Here is a 25,394-nt window from a genome sequence, read left to right on the forward strand (position 1 = left end):
CAGTTCTCAACATCAACATTCCCTTTGGTGTGCAGGGTGCAAGACCAGAGATAAAAGCTGCATGTGCTGGCATCTGAGAAACGGACTCCATGTTAAGGGTTTCTACACTATTCTATGCATGCTGTGATTGGCCAGTCTGAATCCTATGCTTCACTGCAGTGATGTGAGTAGAGTGGCAGGAAGACTTTTCTGACTCTCCACTAATAGGAATGTTTTGATTTTCATGATCTCTTTTTTTGGTGTAACTTAATTTGTCGGTACTCAAGGGTAGAATCTGAGGGACCTGTTTGATTCACACTAAGCCTGCTCCTCCCCCAGTGACACTCACCTTTGACAGCTGTGCCAGCAACATTGAGTCAACATCAGCAAAACTTTGATGCTGACATTACATCACTAGCATGGGCTATGCAGAAAATTCTAGAGGGCTCAAAAGTTGGTATAAATTGACCACGGTGCCGAGCCCTTAATATAACTGTTTTCCCATAAGAATCGCAGGGTCATTCTTACCTAAATAAAGACTTAAGTTAAGGACTTACAAGAAATTAACGCACCTCAGATTTTAAAGTAATTTATTGGAAATAGTTCTTAGATTACAAACAAGCATTTCTCATTTACAGAATGTGCTGACAGCTAATGGTAAGAAATGTAGCCTTCCAGTCACCTGCCCATCAGCAATGCAACCCTGCAAAATTACAGAGTAATTTACCTAGTTAACTTTCCCCTCACGTAGCCCTTTATGTAGTTTATTTGTGGTCCAATTACCTGTTTGTGAAGGCATTCCCTGGAAGAGTGCCCAACCTCATATTTACCTCACTATGTTCTGCAACAACATTGATACTTCAGTTGTGTCTACCAGCCTGTGAAAATATAACCCACTTACTCTTACATTGTTTTGATTTCTATGAAATTAAAATGCTGCAGGATTCTTTTTAAAAAAAAAAAAAGATTTAAATCACAGCAATATAAAACTCTGGATTGGTTAACTTATTCAGCTGAACTGGGGAACTATTCAGGATGCAGGCATGTTAGTGCTCTTTTGGTGGGCTATCAAGAACATTATAGTATCGTGGAACAAGTCACCATGTGATGTTTTACACTTAAGTTTCAGTTGCTCCCAAGAAGATTAACCACCCCGAAGAAAGGAATGATGACATGAGAAACATTGACACTCAAGTACAGCATAACAACAATTAAGCATTTTGTAAAACTTCTGGTGCTTTTTAAGACTGAAGAGGTTTGTTCATTTATGTATATGGTCAATTAAACCATTGGTTTTAACTACATTGTTTTATTAAAACAATATTCCAAGAAGCATAGGGTAAAGTCTTCTATCAGAACAATTTGAGATTTATTAAGTTGCCACATGCTAAGGTCAAACTAAGCTACCACATACAGATGTTCTTTTTAGATAAGCAAAAACCACAGCACACATCCACTGACCGAGTTGCTTGAGTGTGCTTTGAACTAGTCATACAATCACTGTTTGATAAGCTTAACCTCCATTTTAAATAAAACAACTTCCATTTATACAGAAGAAACATAAGAAAGATCGGTGTTTACATATAATGCAGTCACTAAGTATCTACACTGCTTACACTTTAATATACTAACATAAAGCATGGGTTTGATTCACAGAATAAGTAGGTCCACGATTGTAAGTTAACAATAACTCTTTATTGCTTTATACATGTGGTGCTTTTTCAAGGCACTGTGGCATGGACTAAAAAACTTGGAATGACTTGTGAAGGAACCTGGAATGACATATGGTCAACATGGAAAGTTCTTCAGAAGCAAGACGACAGCTAATTTAAATTCCAAGTTGTCAAACATCAGGAATGAGAGTTCATAGTTCACAGGAGAAATATAACAATCTTGTTTAAGGATCAGCTCCTTCACATGCCCATTCTGATACTCTGAATAATCTGGAAGATAGCTGCAAAAGGAAACAGGTTTAGATGTTGCTATGTTAGAATATATCAAATGACGCACCATTTTAAAGAGTTATGTACATTGGCATTGTTATATACACCGAGTAAAACAGATTTCAGAAAACCTTTGAACAAGTTCAACTTGATTTTACTAATCTGTGTAAGACAGAACATTTTACTACTCCCAATTTTATATAAATATCTTCCAAAAAAGCCACATTAGAAAGACCAAGTGAAGTGTGAAACTATACCATATGGCACAAAATTTTGCCTGTTTTATCAGCTGAAATCAACCTATTTAAATTAGCAGTTTTGATTTCAGTAATATGACTTCCCACTCAATCCTACACATAACTCATAAGTCAACTGATCCAAGGTAAGTGTGGATAGGAAGGCTGTTTTAAAAGAAAGCAATGGTTGCCAATGTAAATCTTCCTGTTTTCAGCATAGTGTATAAAATTGCTATTAACAGCACACTTATAAAATATTAGTTTAGACCACTGCTTGCTACATCAACAACTAAGTAGCCACAATAAGGGGTATAAGCATGACATTTAAAAACAGCTATGAACCCACAATAAGATACCAGTCTCCTCCATTTGTGAAGTAGGCAAACTTCAGACATGTGAATAAAGCCCCTCATTTAAGTAATAATAACTATTACTCTCCTTATCTTATTTGTAACCATCAACACAATTCCTATGGATATAAAAATTGGAGCCGATAAGCTTATAGAACTAGGTGAACCATCACATATTATTAACAGTGTTCCCTGACAGTGTTCAGGAAATCTGTTTTGCATACCCTTTCTTTCTTTTTGTGAAGCTCTGTCCCGAGCCACCTGGTATACCAGAAAAATTACCTTACTTGCAATTTGGCTATTTAAACAGGTAAGTCTCAAATAGCAAATTCCAAAAGACCAGCTATATTAGTCTGCTGTGCAAACCTGAACACAGGTGTATTAGGCAGACAATACCACTGGGATTTGTGGGTCACTTCTGGGAAAACAAGCTTAAGACAGCATTGAGAAACTAAAATTCTAAGGATGCCTTTATCTTTTGCATGTCCTCATTGCTACAGATGTACATAAAGATCAGTTTGTGTGGGTGGGTGGGGGGGTTATTCAGAAAAAGTGGACAAATATCACTAACCCAATCAAGTCAGGCAACGTATGTGTATGTGTAGAGGGATTCCAATATATTGTCTAGTAATTTTAAGCAGTTTTTTTTTTAAACAAACCAGCATAGCTATGATGAAAAAGTACCAATGTGAGAACCTAAGGGCTAAACTGGTAACTCCCGGTAACTGAATAAGGTCCAATGGTAGAGTTGCCCATATGACAGAGTTGCCCATATTGGCACTCAATGCCAGCAGCAGCCCTAGGGGTCCACCTTGCGCAGCAAATCCACTACACCTCTCCAGATGTTTCCGAACACCTGCTCCGCCACTCAAAAAAGAAAAAAAAGATGCCTCTTCTAAGAGGAGAACCGCCTCCTTCTCCCCATCATGTCTTGGCAAATATAATCAACAATTTAAGGACCACAAACTATGGGACACCAGAGAAGCACAGGGGAACATCTGTGGGAAGCAAACAAGTGTAGCCACCAACCAAAAAACTTCTTGAGACCAAAAGCAGCTTGTTCGCCTTTGCTAACCAAAGACCTTTTTTGGCTGGAAGGGGTTTCCCTCCTGAAAAGCACCCCAAATCCCCCTAAACAAATCCAATTCCCTTGAGGGAGATGGTGGACAAGCGGCCCAATCCCGCCCAGCTGTCAGCGCTTACCCGATCCGCACACCACGAAGATGAACAAGGCCAGCAGCCAGGGCCCCACCGACGCCTTCTCCTCGGGGGCGTTTCTCTGTGGGAAGAGCCAGCGCGTCAGGACGGCTCGGGTGAGGAGGAAGAAGAAGAGGAAGAAGAAAAGGAAGAGGAGGAGGGGGGGTGTTCTTTCGGGGGCCGGGGCGGGGGGGGGAGGCCACGATCCCCGCAGTCCCACCCATCCTCCTCTTCCTCCTCGGCCCCTCAGGAACCGGTTAAAGGCGAAGCCCCCCCCCCTCCCACACAGCCACCCGCGTTTCCCCCGGGAAATTCACTTCAGAGGCTGCTTCCCGCGCGAGGGGCAAACCGGCAGGGGGAGACGGACGGACCGCCGCCGCCCCGGTCGCAGGAGGGCGCTAAGGGGAAGGGGGAGAAGAGGCTTCCGAAGCCTCCTCCGCGAAGGGGCCCCTACCGAGGTCTTGGCCACGTTCCCGCGCTGCGTGATGTTCTTGCTGTGCTTCTCGTTGGCCATCCGGATCCGCTGCTTCGCCACCATCTTGGCCGCTGCCGAAGCTGCTGCTGCTGCTGCTGCTGCCTGACAGACAGACGCCGCGACTGAGCTGTGGCCGCGCTGCTTGTGTGAGGAGGAAGAGGAGGAGGAGGAGGAGGATGAAGCGCGTGAAGGGGAGGGAGGGGGGGAATAGACTGAACTGCCTGACGCGCTCCCTCCGGCCGAGCCGCCGCGTAAGCAGCAAACTGCCCCTCGCGCAGGCCCCGCCCTCCAGAAGCGGGGAGGCGGGGTCGCCGCCGACAACCCGGAAGCGACCGCCTCTCTCTCCTCAGGTTTTTTTTTTTTTCCTGCTTTCGTCTCGCCGTCTAACGCTAAAGGTGGCCGGGAGAAATGGGCGGAGGCCTCATGACGTGCGAAACTCCCCGCCCCTCCCTTCTCGAGAGGTTGCTACACGTCACCCCGGAAAGAGGCGTCCGCTCTTGAGCTGGCGGAGACGTGTACTGTCCTGAGCCGTGACCTCTCTTTTCCCCAGCGACCCGGAAGGAGAAAAGGTTGGGCCTGGCTCAAGATGGCGCCACCCACGCCGCTTCTGGCAGGTGGGTTGAGGGCGAATCCATAAGTTGGCTGTTTTTAAAAAAAATCTTTTAATTTTTTTTCGTTGTAGCGCCGCGTCCATTATGGCGGCTGCTCTGGGGCGCTGCTTTGTTGTCCCCGTGTCCCCTTTCGGCTGGCCGGGCTGCATTCTCGTTGCGCGAGCGAAGTCCTGCGCATTGCGCAGGGCGATCCTAAAGGTCTCCTGGGGAAGCGCCGTTCCTCAGTAGAGGAGCGCATCCATACTCAAGCGGGCGGCTGCTGCTCCGTGTGGAATAGGCAGGCAGGGCAAGACTTCGGGACGGAAGCCCAGGGCCCCCCTAAGCTAAGCAGAAAGAGCGCGCAAGCCTTCCAAGGCGACAGCGCTAGCTTACTGAACTTTGAAGCAAGTTAAACATGACACGTTGTCAGTTAAAGGAATTTCTCCCCCCCCCCCCCAATCGTTGTCCAGAGCCGTGAAAGTCCCTGACTTGATCATTGAAGACAGTAACTGAGCTTGATGGGCTAATGGCATGCCTTGGTCTAATGCAGATTCTTATTAATTTACTTAGATGCAAAGACCTAAAGAGCTTCTTGGGGCTTCTTGGAATGCAAGCGTGTATGAGTGTATCGCCTTACTCAGATGTAATAGGCAAGGCACCCAGTGTGGCATTACTAGGATCACGCTCTAAGACATTTTACCTGGGACTGACGGCCAATGAGTTTCTTAGGGCTTCTCTACCAACGAGTAAAGCTGCAAGCGATTTTTCTAATGAGGAAATATGCATAAGATCAGGCTTTATAGCAATGATATGGACAGTTGCACATGCTTATGTGCATGCATACACAAAATACACACACTCGTCTTCCTTTTGAATCTCGTCTGTGGATGTCAGTTTCAGACTGTTGCCTCCCCTAAGTTAGAAGGGCCATAGCAACTGCACTGCATAGTGATTGAGCAAGTGCACTGCATGCAGAAAGTCCCATGTTCAGTCACTGGCATTTGCATGTAGGGCTAGGAGATACTCCTTCCTGAAATCCTAGAGCAGGCATAGGCAAACTCGGCCCTCCAGATGTTTTGGGACTACAGCTCCCATCATCCCTGACCACTGGTCCTGTGGTCTGGAGGGCCGAGTTTGCCTATGCCTGTCCTAGAGAGCTGCCAGTGAAGTACTGCGTTAGATAGTCTGACTCGGCAAAAGGTACCGGTAGCTTCTTATGTTTCTATGTAGAAGTGACTTCAACAATGCAGTAATTCAGTATTTGATGTAAAAATTCCTAGTAGATAACTTGTTTGTAAGTCATTTATGTGACCTGACCTCAAAATCATATTTAAGCCTAGAGTACCTGAAAGCAACACAGGACAGAGTTCCTATATTTTTTTATATAATTTTGATTATTTTGGAGGGTAGTGTATGTCATGCCATAATCCTGCAAGAGGTGAGAAACTTTGTGCCTTCTTAAACTACAAAATTAAAGGTGCAGGAGCCCTATGTGCCAAACTGTGGTTGCCAGGTTACAACTGAGACAGGTTTTGAAAGTTAGGCTGAAGGAGATAGTGCCATCTTTGCAATTTTTTTCTGCCCCAATTTTCTATTGAATTCATTATTTGCAGTTTCCCCCTTCCTTTTTATAGCAAGCAGAACTCATAAGTTTTGAAGGAAAGCGTAGGTGCTCTGGTGATAGGGTTCAGCTTGTATTATATAGTGTAGTGCTCCTTTTGAAAAATCAGGCATGTAGTCTTGGGGTACTCCTGGACCCAGCTTTGTTCATGTCTGGACAGGCTGCAGCAGCTGTGGGGGTGCTTTTTACCAAGCTTACATTGGTGTGGCAAGTGGACATATTTCTAGGAAGCTCAGACCTGATTTAGTTATATATATAATGAGTAACTACACCAAAGTCAATGGGCTAGTTTGCACATAACACTAAACTATGGTTCATTAAACCATGGGTTGGTGTTATATACAGACCCTGCTCAGCAGCTTAACTATGCTTTGTTTGCGGACAACAAACCATAATCTGAAGCCATGCTTTGCTTGGTTCTTGGTTTGTTTTTGTTTGTTTTTTTAATAAAATTATTATTTTCTGCAGTAAACAACAAAATGTTCTTGGTTTATTTTAACTGTGGCTTGGAGATGTGTATTTGTTTGTTTGATGACCTACCCCGGTTGCTCACCCAAAGAACCAGTAGTAAATGAGATGAGCAGCATGGAACAATTTTTGGAGGAATTTTGATTTGTATGATTTGTATGATCATCTGTGAGACAACTTGTGGTTAACCTGTGGTTTGTTAAATAAAACTAATATTGTGTCAACCAGTCTTATGTGAGACTGCCTCTAAAAAATCTGGAAACTTCATTTGGTCCAGAATGCAACAGTAAGGTTATTGATAGGTGCCCATCCCAGTGAATGTGTGACCGCTATTTATTTATTTATATTCAATCAGCAATGTTAATTCTCAGTATAAACTTGGCCATTTCCCTGCAAATATACAAGTATTCAAGCCTCAGTCATTTTTCTGCGTAATAGGCCTAGATATGAGTGAAACACTTCCCTATGCTCACAGCTACTTCACTTATTCCTTTCTAGCATGAATAATCAAATCAGGAAGCCTCTTATTTCATCACCATCTCCCTTTTATCCAAACTAGGAAACTGGCTACCAACTTCAGAAAAAGCACAGTTTGAAGTTGAGTTTATGACTGTTGCTTGTTCTGAAGCTGCCAAACTATAAAGTTGATTCAGATGAAGTGGGAAACTTATTTGAAGGCTTGAGGCGCAAAGGGGCACCTACTAATATTAATATCTCAGCTTATTAATGTGAGGTATGATCATTAAAATAGGTTTTTGTTATGTAAATATTAAGTGCTAATTCTATTCGTGTAAAATAAATGCTATTTTTTTTGTTAGTGCGAGGATCTGAAGGACTCTATATGGTGAATGGGCCTCCTCTTTTCACAGAGAATACAGCATTTCAAAGGTACTGCACTTTTCTCTATTGTTAACTGCTATTTTAGAATTTGAATTTTATTTATTTATTGAAAGCATTTCTAAAACATTGTAAGCAAAAGCACAACACAAAGACAATAAAACAGTCATAAAAACAAAGATACAACATAGAAAACAGTGAAACAGTATAAAAACAAAAAAATCAGTAATAATAGGACTCAGTGTCATGAGTCAAGGACAGCCTGGGCAAGGAGATCTCTTGACAAGGGGGTGGCAACTGATGGATAATGCTTCACATAAATTATCAAAACTATAGCCAATTGATTAAATTCAGATGATAATCAAAAACAAGTAGGAATTGGTATACTTATATACTGCTAGGGATATTTATCGAACACAGTCTATTAATATTTTTCTATGCATTTTGTGTCATATTCTTTAATTGTGATAGAAATGTATTTGTTTTTCCAGGGAGTCTGGGAAAAACAGCAAAGTTTTTGCTTTCAGCAAGGATGGTTCCCTTTTTGCTTGGTGCAATGGAGAACAGTCAGTATAACTCCTTCCTTTTTAAACATTTGTTAAGAAGTTTGGGGGCCTATATTCAGTTGTGCAAAGTATGTAAAAAAATTGCTTGAGGAAATACAAATACATGTATTTGTAGGTATGTTCATTAAAAAATAACCTCAGTCAGTTTTCAATTGAACTTCCAGGAAGAGTGGACAGAATTAAAGCTTTACCAACACATGCAATTCTGTCCAATTTACGCATTGATTTCTAGATGGTAGAATTGATTGGTAGGATTGACAGCCTAAAATGCTTGAAACATGGTCGCCGTTGGGCAGGCTTAGCTTACTGAAATGCATTGACCTAAGCATGTGTAGGATTGTAGTTTCTGAAACTGAATATCCTCCCCTTACCGTTTTGAATTATTACATTTCCAAAGATTTTAGTTCTGTTTTGTTGTTCTTGGAGTATTGTATTGCACATGTGTGCCATTCTCAGCAGTTCAGATATCACTTAACATATAGCGGATGGGACTGTTACTGTTTAACCTGAGGCCAGCTCCCCAATCTTACTTTGTGCCATTTGGGACGAAGTCTATGGAAGTAGTGTGTGGAATAGGCCAAAAAGAGAAAGGTTCTCTTATCACAGTCATTTGCAATGTGACTCTTGCATGACTTCAGTCTCAAGGGCATGGTAGTGAAACGTGTGCACACGATTCTTTGAAGGTTTGGAGTTTGGTCGTTACACACTGAGGATACTTAAGCTGTGCGCAACCTGCAGCCCTCAGCCTAATATGTGATTGTCTGGGAGGAGACAAAATGGTGGGAAAGAGGTGGCAGAGAGAGAAGGGTTGCCCTATCTACTTTGGTCTTGGCTCTGCCTATTGCTACGGTAGTAGGTAGCCGTGTTGGTCTGATGCAGTTGAAATAAAATAATTAAAAAATTGTCCAGTAGCACCTTAGAGACCAACTAAGTTTGTTCTGGGAAAGCTTATACCCAGAACAAACTTAGTTGGTCTCTAAGGTGCTACTGCACAATTTTTTAATTATGCTACTGCTAGGTTACCCCCCCTCAAGGAATGCAACCTTGATAGAAAAAAAAATTAGTGAAATATTGAACATTATGGTAAATGGAAAAATAGTTCTATATTCTATTAGGTAGTTCAAAAGAGAGCAAATTTGGCACTGAACAGATAAAGCTTGCTATTAATTAACCACCCTAATCAAGCTTTGTTGAAGTTACCTCTTTTGGTTCCAGAGTAAACATCGTGAATGTCACCAGCCACGAGGTGCTGCATTCTTTTGATCAGCCAAAGACCATTTGCCTTGAATTCTCTCCAAAGAGCAATGTCCTGGTAACATGGCAGCCCTACACAAGTGAGTACCGGTACTTCAGATGTCTGCTCCAGCTTCCTTCATTGTAAACATGGCTGCGTTCGTGCGTGTTGTAAACATTGGAAGGTTCATAAATAATGGCAACCTTTTGTATGTTAGGTATTGTAAGAATACAGAAGAAAAATCAAAAGCTTCCTTCTGAAGCGTCATAGTAATAAGTTGTGTATGCTACTCTTTCCTTTCCTTTTTCAAATTTTCCATTTCTTCCTTAGGATCAAACACACACACACACACACCACTTATTCTCTGTTGTTTAGTGTCAGCCAGCCTTCCCCAATCTTGTGCCTATCAGATGTTTTTTGACTCCAGCTCCCATTTGTTGTAGCCAGCATGGCCAATGAGGGCTTATATATTTGTAAGATTTATTATTTGCTTTTCACCAACGGCGGGTTGCAACAAGTGGAAAGTACAATTATAAAATAGATAAGAATCGCTACAATAAAAATGCAATTTTAAAATAGATAAAAATCACTTCAATTTTGAAACACATAAAACCATTATGCACGGTGATGGGAGCTGTAGCCTAGAGCAGCAGGTTGGGGAAGGCTATAGTAAGATGATGATGATGATGATGATGATAATGGAAAGAAACATACTGTTGGAAAGCACCAAAAAGTCATTATGTCTGATTCATCATCCAACACAGTTCAAGGCCTTCCAGACATCATGCCCCCAACTAAAACCAGCCCATACTCAATTAGATGTGATGTTAATTTCTTTCTCTAAAGGCAGGAGTGTGTGTGTGTGTGTGTGTATCTGGGGAGGGAGTTAGGGGTTTAGATCAGAGCGATACCACAGGGAATGGATTAACACACACCCTGCAGTTTTCCCCGCTTAAATCGTTCCCCTAAAACTGCTGTTAGCTGTGAGGTTGGGGGAGAGAGATCTTGCTTGTCTACCCACCCCGGACAGTGGTTTCTAGTGACAGGGGTTCGGGTGGGCAGAGAGCAAGCATCTAAACCAGGGAATGGGTTAAAAAAACTCATCCAGCACTGCAGCAGCCCTGATTCCATTTCCCCTGTGGCTGCTCTTAGGTAAAAGGAAATGACATTGGCAGATCTGCAATTGAATCTCCCATGTTGCATCTCGTTTGGCCCGCAAATGGAGAGTAAATGTATTACTGTTTGGCACAACTAGTTCCAGATGAATTCAAGCAAAGAATAGAGTGACTCTTGCCAAAAAAAATGCATCTACAAAGGATTTTGACAACAGAGGGTAAATTTATCTAATAGGATAAACCCGGGCTTTTGCTGACCCCCTAAGATTAGACCCTGTTTTATGTGTTTGAATCTTCTGAATATCTGTTGTAATCACTTTTTACATACTTTTATGTGTTTCTGTATTGCTGTTTTACTGGTTTTAGGTTGTCTGTTTGTTTTAAAGTTTTTTAGACTGCACACTACTTCTGAACCATTTATGAACTATTAAGAGGTTTATAAAGGCTTTTAAATAAACTTACGTATTGCATCTCTAAAGAGTGGAAGGGACTGAGAATTTTTATTTCGTGGAAAGCCTGTTGTGTCTAGGTTTGTTTAAGAAGGAAAATATTTTTTCATACTTACAGATACGGGATCAGTGAAAGCTAATGTCCTTGGGTGCTAGCCTCTCTAGCATTCCCTATAAGGCATTAACAAAACGCATCAACAGAGCCCATGGTCAGGATGTTGTAGATTAGAGAAGGAGATCCAGGGCTTATTTTGAAGGCCACCACTGCAATATATGGTTTTGGTTGTTGTTGTTTTTTCGTAGCTTCTAAAGATGGTGGAGCAGGAGTGCCCAACCTTCAACTTTTTGATGTGAATACTGGAAAGTTCTTAAAGTCGTTCATCCAGAAAAAGATGCAGAACTGGTAAGTAGCATTCAGGATAATTCATTATTCACAAAAACGACTTGAAAACTTTTGTACTTGAAGTTGCAGCATCTGATTTTGTTCTGCAGTTCATAACATGGTATATTTCATTTCAAGCAACCCTGTAGATGGTGAGCAATATCTGACATCACAGAAGTAGACTTCTACTCATGCAGTAGGACTTCCCCCAAAACAAATCTGCTCCAAGGGGTCCCCTAACCTCCCAGAGCAGATTTTTGGGGCATGTAGGGGGTTGCAGAGTAAAGAGATGTATTTCACTGCACAAAGGAAATCTGTTCTGCTGGTGAGGTGATGTCATTGGATGTCAACCTGTCTTCTCAGACCAGGATGAAAGCAGTGGGATAATTGAAAAATAGCACCAGCAACCAATTCAATACTTTTTTCTAATTTAATAATTTTTAAACATTTTCAAACCACGTTTCTAAATCACTTGCCCCCCTCTCTAACCATTAGGTGTCCTTGCTGGTCAGATGATGAAAGCATATGCGCCAGGAGTGTTAACAATGAACTGCACTTCTTTGAAAACAACAACTTCAGTATGCAAGCCCTTTCTTGTTCTCTAGATGAGCTTTCCCTTTTAGTTTGCCTTTATTTCGCTTGTGTTTTGAGCGCCTGCGTTTATCACACTTGACCGATTCTGGGGAACCATAGCATTTATTGAATGCCTTGATACAGTTTTGAAACTCCCTTCCACATTGGCTTAATACCTAAGGAATACTTGAATGGATGAAAATCAGAAATAGTTCTGAAAAACGTTTTTTAGAGAGTGGTCCTTACAGAGGGGGCAGCAATGCCAGGTAGGTCTGTGAATTACCAGTAATTGCTCCTGTGGTTCAGCCAGAGATGCATGGAAGATAATGAGAGACAAATTCGAGAGCAACCTTGTGTAAGTTTACTCGGAAGTAAGTCCCACTGTGGTCAATGGAACTTTCTCCAAGGCAAGTGTAAATGGTTGCAACTTTAATGTGGTGATGGAGGCAGATAAGTAACCATCTGCCATATGTGATGCAACAACATCACACTGGCAGTGCAGACACACCCATTCACAATGCAGGCAAATGAGTCCTGGTAAGCCGCAGCCAAACCTGGGCTCCGGGTAGACAGTCTTGCACAAGTAGCTTTGCTGAACCTGTTGCAGATGCTCTAACCAATCACAAGCAGTGCCTTACGCTTGGAATTTGCCAAGGCATCAGCAGTAGGGACTCGTGCCCAAAGATGGGGCTATGTGCTGCTTTTAATGTCTAGTTTAAGCATTAAGGGAGGAAGCTGCTTGCCCTTTGGGAAATGTAATGGTGTTTGGAGGCAGACTCTCAGATACATAAAAGAGATAGGAGCACTTGATTCAACAGTGTGAAGACAGCCTGAAGCAAAGTAGCTAACTTAATCAAGAAAAGCCCAAGAACCAAGCTCTCTCATGGGGGAATCTTTTGGAGGGATGCATACCAGAGATGGGCAAGGCCAGAGGCAAAAAGTGTGTGATACTTTTGTACAGGCTACATTCCAGCCACGCAAAAGTCAGAAGTTTCTATTCGCACCCACACATTACTGCATCCTCCATACAGGCAAGCAGGAGGTATTAGCACATTTCATGGTATTTTACATCAATGCAAAAACATTTGAGGATGGTACAGAGTAGGTCTGGTGAGGGGTATGGTGTTGGGGGATTTCTGAGAGCCTGGCAGAGGCCTGGAGGGCCATATGCAACTCTTAGGCCTAAGGTTCCTCACCTCTACTCAAGAACATAGCTAAGAGAAGAGGGTGGACCACACTTAAGCTGAGGAACTGCTTTGAGCTGTGCCTGAATGCATGTGCAAACTTAATTTTTTAATGCACCCCCTAAAATATAGACAATTTAGCTGAAAAAGCTTTAAGAATTGTAGAAAATGTGTTTTGTTGCTCCAATATATATATATAATACAGATTTGATACAGTTGCATCGTGCTGTGAGAATATAAAACCAATTTTGAAGGGGTTATTGTACTACGTCAAGAAGGCCTTTACCGTTATGTGTGTGTTTGCTTTTTACTTACCACTAGCATAGGCTCATAAGCAGCACAATCTAACAATTATTTAGGTAACTTTTATTAACCTGAGTAAAATTATGATTTTGCAGGTACAATTGCAAATAAACTTCATTTGCAAAAAGTCACCGATTTTGTGATATCGCCAGGGGACCAGCCAACCAAGGTGCCTCCTTTTGATTTTTATTTCTTCGACCATTTTAATTTTGTAGGAATCCTGAAAAGGTTTATGAATTATTCCGCTTCTGTCTTTTGTGCTGCTCTTAAGAATTGTATTACCAAGTTGATTAAATGTTATTGACACAGGTTGCTGTCTATGTTCCTGGAAGCAAAGGAGCTCCATCTTTTGTAAGGCTGTATCAGTACCCAAACTTTGGAGGCCCGCAATCGGCATTGGCCAACAAGAGTTTCTTTAAAGCTGATAAGGTGACGATGCTGTGGAATAGTAAAGGTATAAGAAATTTCAAATTTCTCCTGTCTTTATCTGCCAAGAAGTGAATGTATTGATTCTCTGTGTTCTTCTGTGTAGGTAACCAGTGCAAGTGTTTTGTAATTCTAAGTGCTAATTGCAATTTTCTTCTATGGCATTTAAACTATACTTGCAGCTATTCTTCCAGACCAGTCCAATCCCCTGTAACTCCCAGCATGCAGCAGTCATAGGCACCCTTCCTTGGGAGTACAATCAGACTTGCTTTTGAGTAACAGGCATTACTCAGAAGTCATTGAGACAGACTATATTGACAAACAACATGAATTGTGCAAATCTTCCATTCATTCTAAATGGAGCTTCTGCTACACAGGTTCCAAATGTATTGCCTATCTTTAAAAATGTCACAAGCGATACTGTAATAAATGTATGTTTGTAATTCTTTGACCGGTGATGCAGTCTTCGAAGCTTTGCCAAGAAAATACAACTTCATGGCACGTTTTATAGTTCTCCAACAGTATCACATTAATGTGCAGAATTTGGTGCCTTTTGCACATGCAAAGGAATCTTTTGCTTTGTTTCTGTGAGTTAACTCCAGTCCTTACACGCTAGGGTTGCTGGTATTCCAGTGAGTGGTACAGGTATATAGTATACTGGTCAGGAAACAAACACGTTGGGTGGAGGTGGGCTGTGGCATTACTATTAGCAAGCACAGTGACCATAAACGGTCTTTGGGACATTTATATAAACTCGGTGCAAATACAACTCTGATGGCTGATCTGTGCACCATGGCACATGAGCTCTATTTCAAAAACAAATTAGGCAGATTTGTAAGTTGGATTTATCTTGCTAAATGATTATTCTTCAGCTATGGTGGAACAGTCCTTTGCTGCAGCAAGTAAAGCAGAAAATATTACCAGGCTGCTGGTTTTTCCACAGTCTGTACAAATTGGTCAATGAAAAGAAGAGGGTTCAACATGTAAGAACCTAAGAGCCCTGCTGGATCCGTCTAGCCCAGCATCCTGTCTTCCACAGTGCCTGCAAGAAACTGTTGCTCTCTCTGTTGTTGTTGTTCCACCAGCAGCAGCTGGTACTTTAAGAGCTGCTGCCCTGCCATGCATTCCAGTTTCATTTTATTGAACCTAAAATTAATATCACTGGGTAGTTTGCTGTCTGAAAACATCTAATTATTGTTGTTTTATATCTAAATAGCTACTGCTGTGCTTGTAATCGCTAGCACAGAAGTTGATAAAACAGGAGCATCATATTACGGAGAACAAAATCTGCATTACATCGCGACGAATGGGGAAAGTGCTGTCGTACAACTACGTAAGTGACTCTCCTAGTAATTGTATAATGAACTGAAAAATCTTCCTCCATGTATGCTAAAAACCCTGTAATGTTCTTTGGGAATAAACTTCAATCTCCTGTGTTTGCTCCGATGGCCAACCTTGTACAGATTAAATTCCTTCGGAATGTTTTTGTTTTGACTTTTGCTATCTGAATTTTATTAATTCAGAAGAAGTGAAATAGTATAAGAGTTGAGATCGAAAGTGCAGATTATACAGAGGAGATGGGGACAGGATGGAGCACCTAATTCCATTCAGGAGCCCCTGATTCTTGAATTGGGAAAAGAAAGTGGTTAAAACTAGGGCTCCAAATCAGTTTTAAAGCCTCAACCCCCAATTGTTGAATTGCTTTTAATCTGTCGCACTTATTATAATTCAACAAATGTAAATATTACAAAGCTTAAACAGATCATCCATCTTCAGCACGTGATAGTTGGGATGTAACAACTTAAGTAAGAAAAGGGTACCTGTTCGTTTTAAGAAAGTAAAGCCCTCTTAACAGTGTCTGGGCCAATTGCAATACTTTCAAATGCCCCAATATCCAGAGTGTTTACTACTAATGAGACTACTCTTTAAATCTGTAAAACATGTAGACCGACCAATTAAGGTTTTTAATTGCAATGAATTAACTAAACAAAGAAAAATGTGCAGCCCTTGTGGAATAGCCTTTCAGGACTAATCCTGCTGAAAGGAACTTGGGCAGTGTTCTGGCCACTGAATAAGGAGGTGTTTCTCTCATCATGTGGCCAGGCTACTTGCTGGCTGCTGCTCCTCAGTAGTGGCAGGAGAGATGCGGTTTACCTGCTGCAGTGGAATAATTGCAGCCTAATGTAGGCCTGCGTAACTTAAGTACTTCCAAGCTTAATGTAGCCCAGCAGGCATACGGTGTGTTGTTTAGATGCTTGACAATCTACACACAAATACACACCTTCAGAGAGAGAGAGTGTGTGTGTGTGTGTGTGCAGTCCAACAGGCAGCAAAAGAGGGATTATTGAGTCACTCTGCTAAGGAACAATAAGGCTGTTTACAGCTTCATAGGTTACAAGTTGTGGTGGCCTGTTCTAATATCTTGCAGTTTTAAGGAGGCTAACCTTATACCTATGCTTGTTAAGAGAAGCTAACCTGACTTGTAACTGTTCTGCAAAATCAATTCCTCCTTCCTCAGGCACATGTAGATAACAGTTTAAAAAAAAAAACTTTGACTGTTTTCTTTTCCTCTAGCAAAAAATGGTCCTATTTATGATGCAACCTGGAGCCCCAATTCCGCAGAGTTTTGTGTCGTCTATGGTTTTATGCCTGCCAAGGCTACAATCTTCAACCTGAAATGCGACCCCGTGTTTGACTTTGGAACCGGCCCACACAATGCTGCCTACTACAGCCCTCAAGGACACATCTTAGTCTTAGCTGGATTTGGGAATCTCAGTGGGCAACTGGACGTGTGGGACGTTAAAAACTACAAACTCATTTCCAAACCACAGGCCTCGGATTCCACGTACTTTGCCTGGTGCCCTGATGGGGAACATATTGTAACAGCTACATGTTCTCCAAGGCTACGGGTTGGGAATGGGTACAAGATCTGGCATTACACAGGCCCTGTCCTATACAAGTATGAAGTCCAGCAGAACGCAGAACTTTGGCAAGTTGCCTGGCAACCATTTCTGGATGGCGTCTTTCCAGCGAAGGCGGTAACGTACGCTGCTCCGAGCAAAGTGTTGAACGACGAGCCCAAGGCTGCCCAAGCTTACAGGCCCCCAGCTCTGAGAAACAAACCTGTGACTAGCTCTAAACTTGTAAGTAATTGTTGCCTCTGTTGTAAAATGTCTTGCTGAAAAATGTCTCCCCAGCTCTGGGAAAGGGTAGGGGGCACAATATTAACTCCAGTCCTTTGTTCTTCCAGATAATTAGCACTATTGAAGACCATTTAACTAGGACTTTGCAAATGCCAAGATTGGATTCCCCTACCCGCTTGCCCCACCCAACTAAAAACATGTATTGTTTATAAAAGCTGAGGTACACATAATATAGGAAAGGTATATGTAAGCACTGGTTTACACAAGTGTTTTTCTGCTGTCAGATCAGTACATGGGTTTGTTTGTTTTTAAGTCTATGGGAGTAAAGGCAGACTAATCTTAAATATTCATTTCTTTTCAAACAGGCTGTGCAATAGAAGTACAGTAACTTCTTCCCCCAACTTTATTTTTAATATAAAGGCCTCCAGTCACCTAAAAAAGTGGCACATTAAGCCGTTATAATTTGAACATATAGTTCATATTTCCAAAACAAATAAATGTATTTCTGTGAAAATGCTCCTGTTTTTAAATAGATTTTTGCTCTTTCAGGCAAATCAGGCTGTAAACCTTAATAAAGTAAACCAACTACTATTGTAGGAGGCCTTGCTGGCACAGCTCAACAATGGCAGATATGTATCAAACCATGTAGCCTTTTTATGGTTGGGATTTAATCCCACAAATTCATTACCAGATGCTTTGAATTTGTTGGTACATTATCTGCAGCACTTCCTCTGAATTCTTCTTTACTAGTTCCTCATGCCTGTAATCATAGAATTGTAAGAGTTGGAAGGGACCTCAAGGGTCATCTAGTTGAATCCCCTGCAATATAGGAATCTCAGCTAAAGCATCCCTGACAGGTGTCCATCCAAGCTCTGCTTAAAAACCTGCAATGAAGCAGTCCACAATCTCCCAAGGGAGTCCCTTCCATTGTCGATCAGCTCTTACCATCAGAAAGTTCTTCCTGATGTTTAGTCACAATTTCTTTTCTTGTAACTTGAATCCATTGGTTTGTGTCCTACCCTCCAGAGCAGAAGAAAACAAGCTTGCTCCATCATTTGTCCTCCCTATTGCTGCATCATGGGAGCCTGTTCCATGATCAAGCAGTATCCCTGTTGTGTCGCAGGGAAAGAGGGGCTCACAGGAGATGCCATTTGCACAAGGAGATTCTGGTAATTGGCCTCTCTTTCCCATGAGGATTAAACAGTTATGACCATTTCTCTGATGGGTTCTGACACTAAAGGGGGTTTATTAAGCAAGCATCCCATGGATTGCTCACATCTCAATAGTGGAGAAGGGGAAAGCACCTCCAACAACATTTTAAAGACTTGAGATGACAGAGCGAAAGGAAAGTTAAAGAAAAGTGGCGTTAACTAAGCTTGATGGCAAACTAGGTTTTATCCTTTTATAGTAGTACGAAGAATTAATTCCTCAGGGCTTACTTCTGAACAGCCGCGAGCCTGCTTGTTAGCAGTCACTAAAAATGGTATACAAGAGCAGTACTATTCACTATGGTGAAATATCATTTTCTTCCTAACATAATAACCTCTCAAAACTTGTTTGGGACACAGGTGCAAATGGGTACCATGTATAGAGGCTGCAGTGCTTTTCCACAGCCGCCACCATGCAGAGTTCTGGCTTTGACTCCAGAGTCCTTCATTCACCTGTTGGATTCTTGCCTATCTGGAAGATGTTTAAGGCACTGATACCCTACCAAAATATGAGAACCCTAGGTTATGACGTCAAAGATACCACGGAGCTGGTATTTCCTAGTATAAATGGGAAACTATGCTTGCGGATGTCATGCAATAACACAGACTCGAAGGCACGATACATTTCAAGCAGATTCTGAGTTGCAGTAACTGAATCGCAGTAGCCGTCTAAATAATAATATGGTGTGCTTTTCTTTTTTCATCTGTTCAGGTACTGCCGATAGCTCTTATCTCTCTAGCCCAGCTGCATCCTCAGTTATAGGGATGAAGCTCTTTTAATCTCAGGGTCATGGGTTCAAGCCCAATGTCGGGCAAAAGATTCCTGCATTTCAGAGGGTTGGACTAGATTACCCTTGTGGCCTCTTCCAGCTCTACAATTCTATGATTCTGTGATTTACAAATTTAAGTCTTCCTGTGTCAGTTCACATATAGAGTCACTACTATGCCTTCATCATGTAAGGTCTCGTCGCTTTTCCCACCCAGGCATTACAGGTTTTTCCCTCCTACATTTATTTGCACAAAATGACCCTTGGGTATTTTTCCTTTCCTTGTTTTTCATGTGAGATGCCAATGCATTCCTTAACCGCAGTTGAGATAGGAGAGGAGAATTTGTTCCAGGGAGGTAGTCCCATAGTTCTTCATCTCCTAGCTATAAGGAATGGGAAACCTATATTACATCTGCATTTGCCTTTTATGTAGAGAGTCATTAATCTCCTATTTTCCTTTTTCAGTATTCAAAAACAGGTTTGAGAACATAGCTCTTCATTTCCTCTTTCTTATTTTCTTTTTGAAAGAGTGTAATCTGAGACTACCTGCACTGAAAGGAGTGTTGGTTTCTCCCACACTGCTGGTCATTGCAAGTGACTTATTTCTTACTAACTTTATAAGCACAGTTAATAAGAGGTTTGTTAAGAAAGAAGGCTGATGCAATCCAAACCGCATGTGATAGAGAAGCAAAACTAGTCAGTGAGAAACATATTAAGCTTCTTTGAATTTTTTAAGGTGTGTAGTGTGTTAAAATTAAGTTGCACAGTCCACTCAGAATTAAGTTCCATTAAGTTCATTGGGGTCCTTCCCATAGTTAAGTGGTTGTTAGTAAGGGGACTGCAGGCTAGGAATCAAGTAACATTAGGGGATTTAACCTACATGATACATTAAAAGACTGAAATACCAGTAGTGCAGTCTTTAATCCCTCACTTGGTTGCTACAGGCAATTCTGGACTCCCTCTAGGTGAGCAAGCAGGCGTGTGAAGGAGAATCCGAGCCCCCTCTTTCGCTTTTGCCAGCTGCTTGGTTTCTGTACTGGTTGTGGAGGTAATGAAGCCCTTTCCTCGAAGGGCAGCATGGAAGCAGGCGGCTGGTGAAGAAGAGATTTAGCACCCTCTTCCTCCTTCCTGAGATTACTGCACTTGCTGGCTGCAGATTTTTATACCAGCCTGGTTTTTTTTACTTATAAAATGGTCATCTCTTGCAAGCCAAAGATGACTGGTGAAAATGTTTAGATGGTTAGTAATAAAGCTGCAGTAGTGGAAATGAAACAAGCATCCCCTGAAACACAAAAGCAAAAAAAGAAGAAGAGAACTGTTCCCACCTTCCCCCCGCCAGCTGTCTTTATTGAAATGGATGCTTCAAATGTTTTCACTTCCCATGCACAGAAGCAACACTTTCGCTATAAATTCTGTGGAATCCTTGTGCATAATATAGATTGAGAATGACCAGCTGGTTGTCTATAGGCCACGGGTGGTCCATAAAAGGATTGATCTGTCCCTTGGAAAGTCGACCAAATTTTTAATCAAGGTGGAATTAAAAAAACTGGACATGTAAGGAATAATTGTTTTCAAAATGTGTGTGTGTGAGAGAGAGAGAGAGAGAGGAAACAGATAGAATGACAGACACTTCACACTTCATTGTTGTCTCTCCCTATAACATGTCATTCTCGGGCATGGCTGAGCATGTGCTCTGTGTAACGGAGAAGCCCTTCTAGCAAGGGGGTGCTGATTTTCTAACTGAGCCTGACCATCCACAAAAGTTGCTTTCTGTGATATAAGCTCACCACCAGCCCCTTAACAACTTTAGAGTGGATAGAATGATCCTGAGAGTACCAAACTTTGTGAACCCTGAAACAGATAATCACAACTGACTAATGCACACATGCGCGCACTGTCATAGGTGACAATCTACATGGGTTTCACACAATTTCTTAATATGGAAGTGAGTCCTCTTGTGTAGGGCTGAGATGGAGAATGTGAGACCCTCCAGATGTTGTTGGACTACAACTCCCATCATAATTGGTGACGTTGCTATGGCTGATGGGAGTTGGAGTTTGACCACATCTGGTAAGGCCACACGTTTCCCATCCCTAATGTAGGGGTTGTGTAGTTGTGGGATTGCTATAAAACATGTGGCATAAGTGAACATAAAAACAAAAACAGCACAAGCCCCTCTTATCAGGCAGAAGATAATAATTATGTGTAGGGTTTCTTATGGTAATTTTGTCGCAACCCCCCCCCCCTTTGCTTTCTCTTAGCATGAGGATGAACCACCGCAGAACATGAGATCAAAAAATGGCGACAAACCTTTATCTAAAACAGCTCTCAAAAATCAAAGGAAGCACGAGGCAAAGAAAGTTGCCAAACAGGTATGGCTGCTGCTTCAGTTCTCTTGAGCAAACTGTTGCATTCACATTTTCTAAACCTGTTTACCTATACCCTGAGCAGAGCCAAAACGTGCTGAATTCCAACATTCTGGGGAGCTTAACATGTATACCATTCGTGTAAATGTCCCACAGGATTGTATACGAAAGACATTGTTCCAGATGATGATTTAATTAGGTTTTTTTTTTTTACAGGAGGCCAGAGCTGAAGGGAGCCAGGAAGTTACTCCAGCCGCACCAGTACAGAATGCAGCTCCCTCTATAACATCAGGAGATCCTGAGGTTGATAAGAAGATAAAGAACCTGAGGAAGGTGGGGATCTTTTCTAATGAAGAAGCTTGTCTGTTCTGGCAAAAGGTCTTCTCTCCAACCCCAACCCCAGTACCTGACAGCTGTCACTTCTCTCACCTTCTAACTTTTTTTTTTTTAACTATGTTAGTTTAATGCATAGGTGCATAATAAGGGCTATTAGGTACAGAGCCAATGTTCCCTAAGGCAGCCAAAGTCTTCCAGCCTCTTCCCTTTTGTATCAGAAGTAGCGTGGCAGCTGCTAGACAGGCTAGATGAGAAGTCCTGTGAGTGCCAAAAGTAGGGAAAATGCAGCAGACACATATGCAAGTATTATTATTATTATTATTTTAAAATGATGGGAACCTGTAAAGTTGAGGAGAGCAGTGGTGCAAAGGGGTGATCAGCTCTTCCTTGCTGTCCCCCCCCCAAAAAAATCAAAATGGCCCCTCTTGTTTCTGGAGCAGAGAAGTTATAGGATGGGAAGCATCTGGAAGAGCAATTTTAAGTGGAGATGTTCTTATCCAGATATGCTCTCTGATCTTGCAATAAACGAGGCATAGGCAAACTCAGCTCTCCAGATGTTTTGGGGACTACAGCTCCCATCATCCCTGACCACTGGTCCTGTTAGCTAGGGATGATGGGAGTTGTAGTCCCAAAACATCTGGAGGGCCGAGTTTGCCTATGCCTGCAATAAACTAATGTGGCACAAAATCCTTTACATTCAGCAGCCACCACTCCAGGGTGCAGAGCAGCAATCTATATGACGGCTGTTGCTTTCAATAGAGGGCTTGAACCTACCATATCGCCTTTAGGAAAGCAAGAAATCAGTGTGCATTTTAATCACTCAGCTGCCCACTTGCCGATCTGTGGCTTGGGCTGCACAGCTCAGGCTCTCTCTGCGCTGTTTACACTTTTCTGCAGGGAAAAATATGTTTCAAAGGAACGTGGAGGCATCCATGACCTTGAGGATAATGCTTAGGGAACAGTAAAGGGCACTTCCTCTCTCTCCTCCCCCCCAAAAGAAAATTCTTACAACATAAATATTCAAATGTCGTCTTAAAATGTGGTTTTTCCCCCCTCACCACTGCAGAAACTAAAAGCAATTGAACAGCTGAAGGATCAGGCTGCTACAGGCAAACAGCTAGAGAAAAACCAGGTATGCCTATTCATTGATTATTCTATTATTAGGGATGACTTGTACAGCATGTTAAAAGTACTAAAATATACTATTAGTACATTGTAAATGTAAAAAAGCACTACTCTGTTTTCTTCTGGAAATAAAAAAATTGCCAGAACCGAGATTCAATAAGTTCTGTTTTTTCTTGCAATCGAAACAAAGGCTCTGAACTTATTTGAATGTGCTCCTATTAAAGTTGCAACTTGTAGTGTGGGACTAAAGACAGAAGTCATGACCTAGAACCTCTTGAATGCATGGGACTCTCCTTCCCACACATGGCAGGCAGACGTCTTGAAATGAATATTGTTTGTAAGCACATGAGATGAACTGTGCTGGATTGGTCCATCTAGCCCATGTCTGGGAACCCTTGGGCTCTCCAGATGTTGCTGAACTACAACTTGGGGCCGCCACCGAAGGGGAGAAACTAAAGGGGGCCATCCCTTTGGGGGTGGGCCAGCCCCCTTGTGCTACGATTACTGTTCTAACAGGGATGGGTTTTTCAACTTGAGTGGGTGCTGTTTTATTTGGTTGGGTGGGGTGGTTTAAAATGGTTTTTCAGTGTTATGTTAATTTGTATTTTGCATTTGTGGTCTGGGATATTGTTTAGGGGCCTTTGTTGGGGAGTGCATTTTTTTTTCTTAGCTTGTATACATTAGTATAGTCAATTGTTTAAATTATTTTCATTACGTATTTTGTGCTTTTCGTGTTGTAACTTTATGTTGTGATCCGCCCTGAGACCTACAGGTATAGGTCCCATCAGCAACTCCCATCAGCCCCAGCAAGCATGGTCAGGGGCCAGGGATGATATCAGTTGTGGTTCAGCAACATCTAGAGGGACCAAGAGTTCCCACACCTGTTCAAGCCCAATAGCCTGTTTTTATTAGTGGCCAGAGAGATTCTTCCAGGAAGCCCATTGGCAGGCCATGAAAGTAAGTTTTTTTACCCAGTTCCTGTGGAGTCCTAAAGCATCTAAACATGGACGTTCCATTTAGCTGCTGCGACTGAGAGCCATTGATACCCACCAAGAATCTCCCATCTGGTTTAAGTTAAGAAATGGTTTTCAGAAGTAGATAGCTTTTATCGGATATGACTGTTCTGTGTACTCAAGTTTAGTTTTTCCTTTGCCTGTGCTAAGTAGTATCTGATGGTGTCTTCTGTGTATGTGTCCTAGTTGGAGAAAATTCAGAAAGAGGCTGCCCTCCTCAAGGAGCTGGAAGAGTTGGAGCTGGGTGTTTAGAAAGAAGACAGATGAAACTCTCGGGTTCGTTCCATAGAATCATTTAATAATAAATGACTGAAAATGCTCATTTACAAACACTATACACAGCTACATTTTTATTTCCTTGTCCCTAATATATGGATACATGTAAAAATTTTGAGCAGAAGTATTGTGAATCAAAATGAGGCAAATGACTTGCTGTGATTCCAAAATGGTATTATTGAAATAAATAAAGTACAGTGGGTCCTCTATTTACTCTTTGGCCAGATACAATAGAAGTGATCCTTATGCAATAAGAAGATTGTAGAATATAATAAAAAGCATTTTCCATTTAATAAAGATTTTGGTGTTCTCTTTATAGGTCTTGCATGTTTCTAACCTGGTGTGTTTCTGTTTCAGTGTGACTTTTTGTGGATTGAGACACATTTTCCTAGATACTGGGATTTTGATTTCTCTCTCTCAGTACAAGTATGTCACAACTAAGAAAAGGGATTGAGTATAAAGGGGAAAGGACATGTCCCTCCTCTGAAATGGAGACTGGTGGGATTCATGAACTCACAGATGAAAAGGGAATAAGTTTTGCCTTGCTGGAAACTCCAGTTCCAAATCAATTAGAAGTAAATGCCTGAACTTATTTGTGTTTTCCTGGTGTGCTATAAGTGAAAGGAGGAATATTAGGTAACTGGTCAATATTCACAAGGGGATCCATCCGTTACACACTTACCTGGTGTCTAAATTAGGACAGCAGTCACGAAATTAGAAGACGCCTGCTTCTTGGGAGAAAAGCAATGACAAACCTAGACAGCATCTTAAAAAGCAAAGATATCACCTTGCCAACAAAGGTCCGTATAGTTAAAGCTATGGTTTTCCCAGTAGTAATGTACGGAAGTGAGAGCTGGACCATAAAGAAGGCTGATCGCCGAAGAATTGATGCTTTTGAATTATGGTACTGGAGGAGACTCTTGAGAGTCCCATGGACTGCAAGAAGATCAAACCTATCCATTCTCAAAGAAATCAGCCCTGAGTGCTCACTAGAAGGACAGATCCTGAAGTTGAGGCTCCAGTACTTTGGCCACCTCATGAGAAGAGAAGACTCCCTAGAAAAGACCCTGATGTTGGGAAAGATGGAGGGCACAAGGAGAAGGGGACGACAGAGGATGAGATGGTTGGACAGTGTTCTCGAAGCTACTAACATGAGTTTGGCCAAACTGCGAGAGGCAGTGAAGGATAGGCGTGCCTGGCGTGCTCTGGTCCATGGGGTCACGAAGAGTCGG

General features: G+C 41.9%; 2 protein-coding genes across 2 annotated transcripts; one reads left to right on the forward strand and one right to left on the reverse strand.

The window, feature by feature from the left end:
* Positions 1 to 552: 552 nt before the first annotated feature.
* Positions 553 to 4,308, reverse strand: SERP1 (stress associated endoplasmic reticulum protein 1). The gene is made up of 3 exons (XM_033150434.1): positions 4,160 to 4,308; positions 3,712 to 3,787; positions 553 to 1,933 (listed from the first exon to the last, which is right to left on the reverse strand). The coding sequence occupies exons 1-3, from the start codon at positions 4,241 to 4,243 to the stop codon at positions 1,893 to 1,895; spliced, it is 201 nt and encodes a 66-aa protein (XP_033006325.1). The 5' UTR covers positions 4,244 to 4,308; the 3' UTR covers positions 553 to 1,892.
* Positions 4,309 to 4,638: 330 nt separating this feature from the next.
* Positions 4,639 to 24,455, forward strand: EIF2A (eukaryotic translation initiation factor 2A). Its single transcript, XM_033150435.1, has 14 exons — positions 4,639 to 4,794; positions 7,678 to 7,747; positions 8,188 to 8,262; positions 9,478 to 9,596; positions 11,364 to 11,463; positions 11,938 to 12,020; positions 13,598 to 13,671; positions 13,812 to 13,956; positions 15,145 to 15,261; positions 16,503 to 17,071; positions 21,308 to 21,418; positions 21,629 to 21,745; positions 22,815 to 22,880; positions 24,073 to 24,455. Exons 1-14 carry the CDS (start codon positions 4,767 to 4,769, stop codon positions 24,136 to 24,138), a joined length of 1,740 nt encoding a protein of 579 aa, XP_033006326.1. The 5' UTR covers positions 4,639 to 4,766; the 3' UTR covers positions 24,139 to 24,455.
* Positions 24,456 to 25,394: the final 939 nt, after the last annotated feature.

This window comes from Lacerta agilis, chromosome 5 (assembly GCF_009819535.1).
Source record: "Lacerta agilis isolate rLacAgi1 chromosome 5, rLacAgi1.pri, whole genome shotgun sequence".
Classification (NCBI taxonomy): Eukaryota; Metazoa; Chordata; class Lepidosauria; order Squamata; family Lacertidae; genus Lacerta; species Lacerta agilis.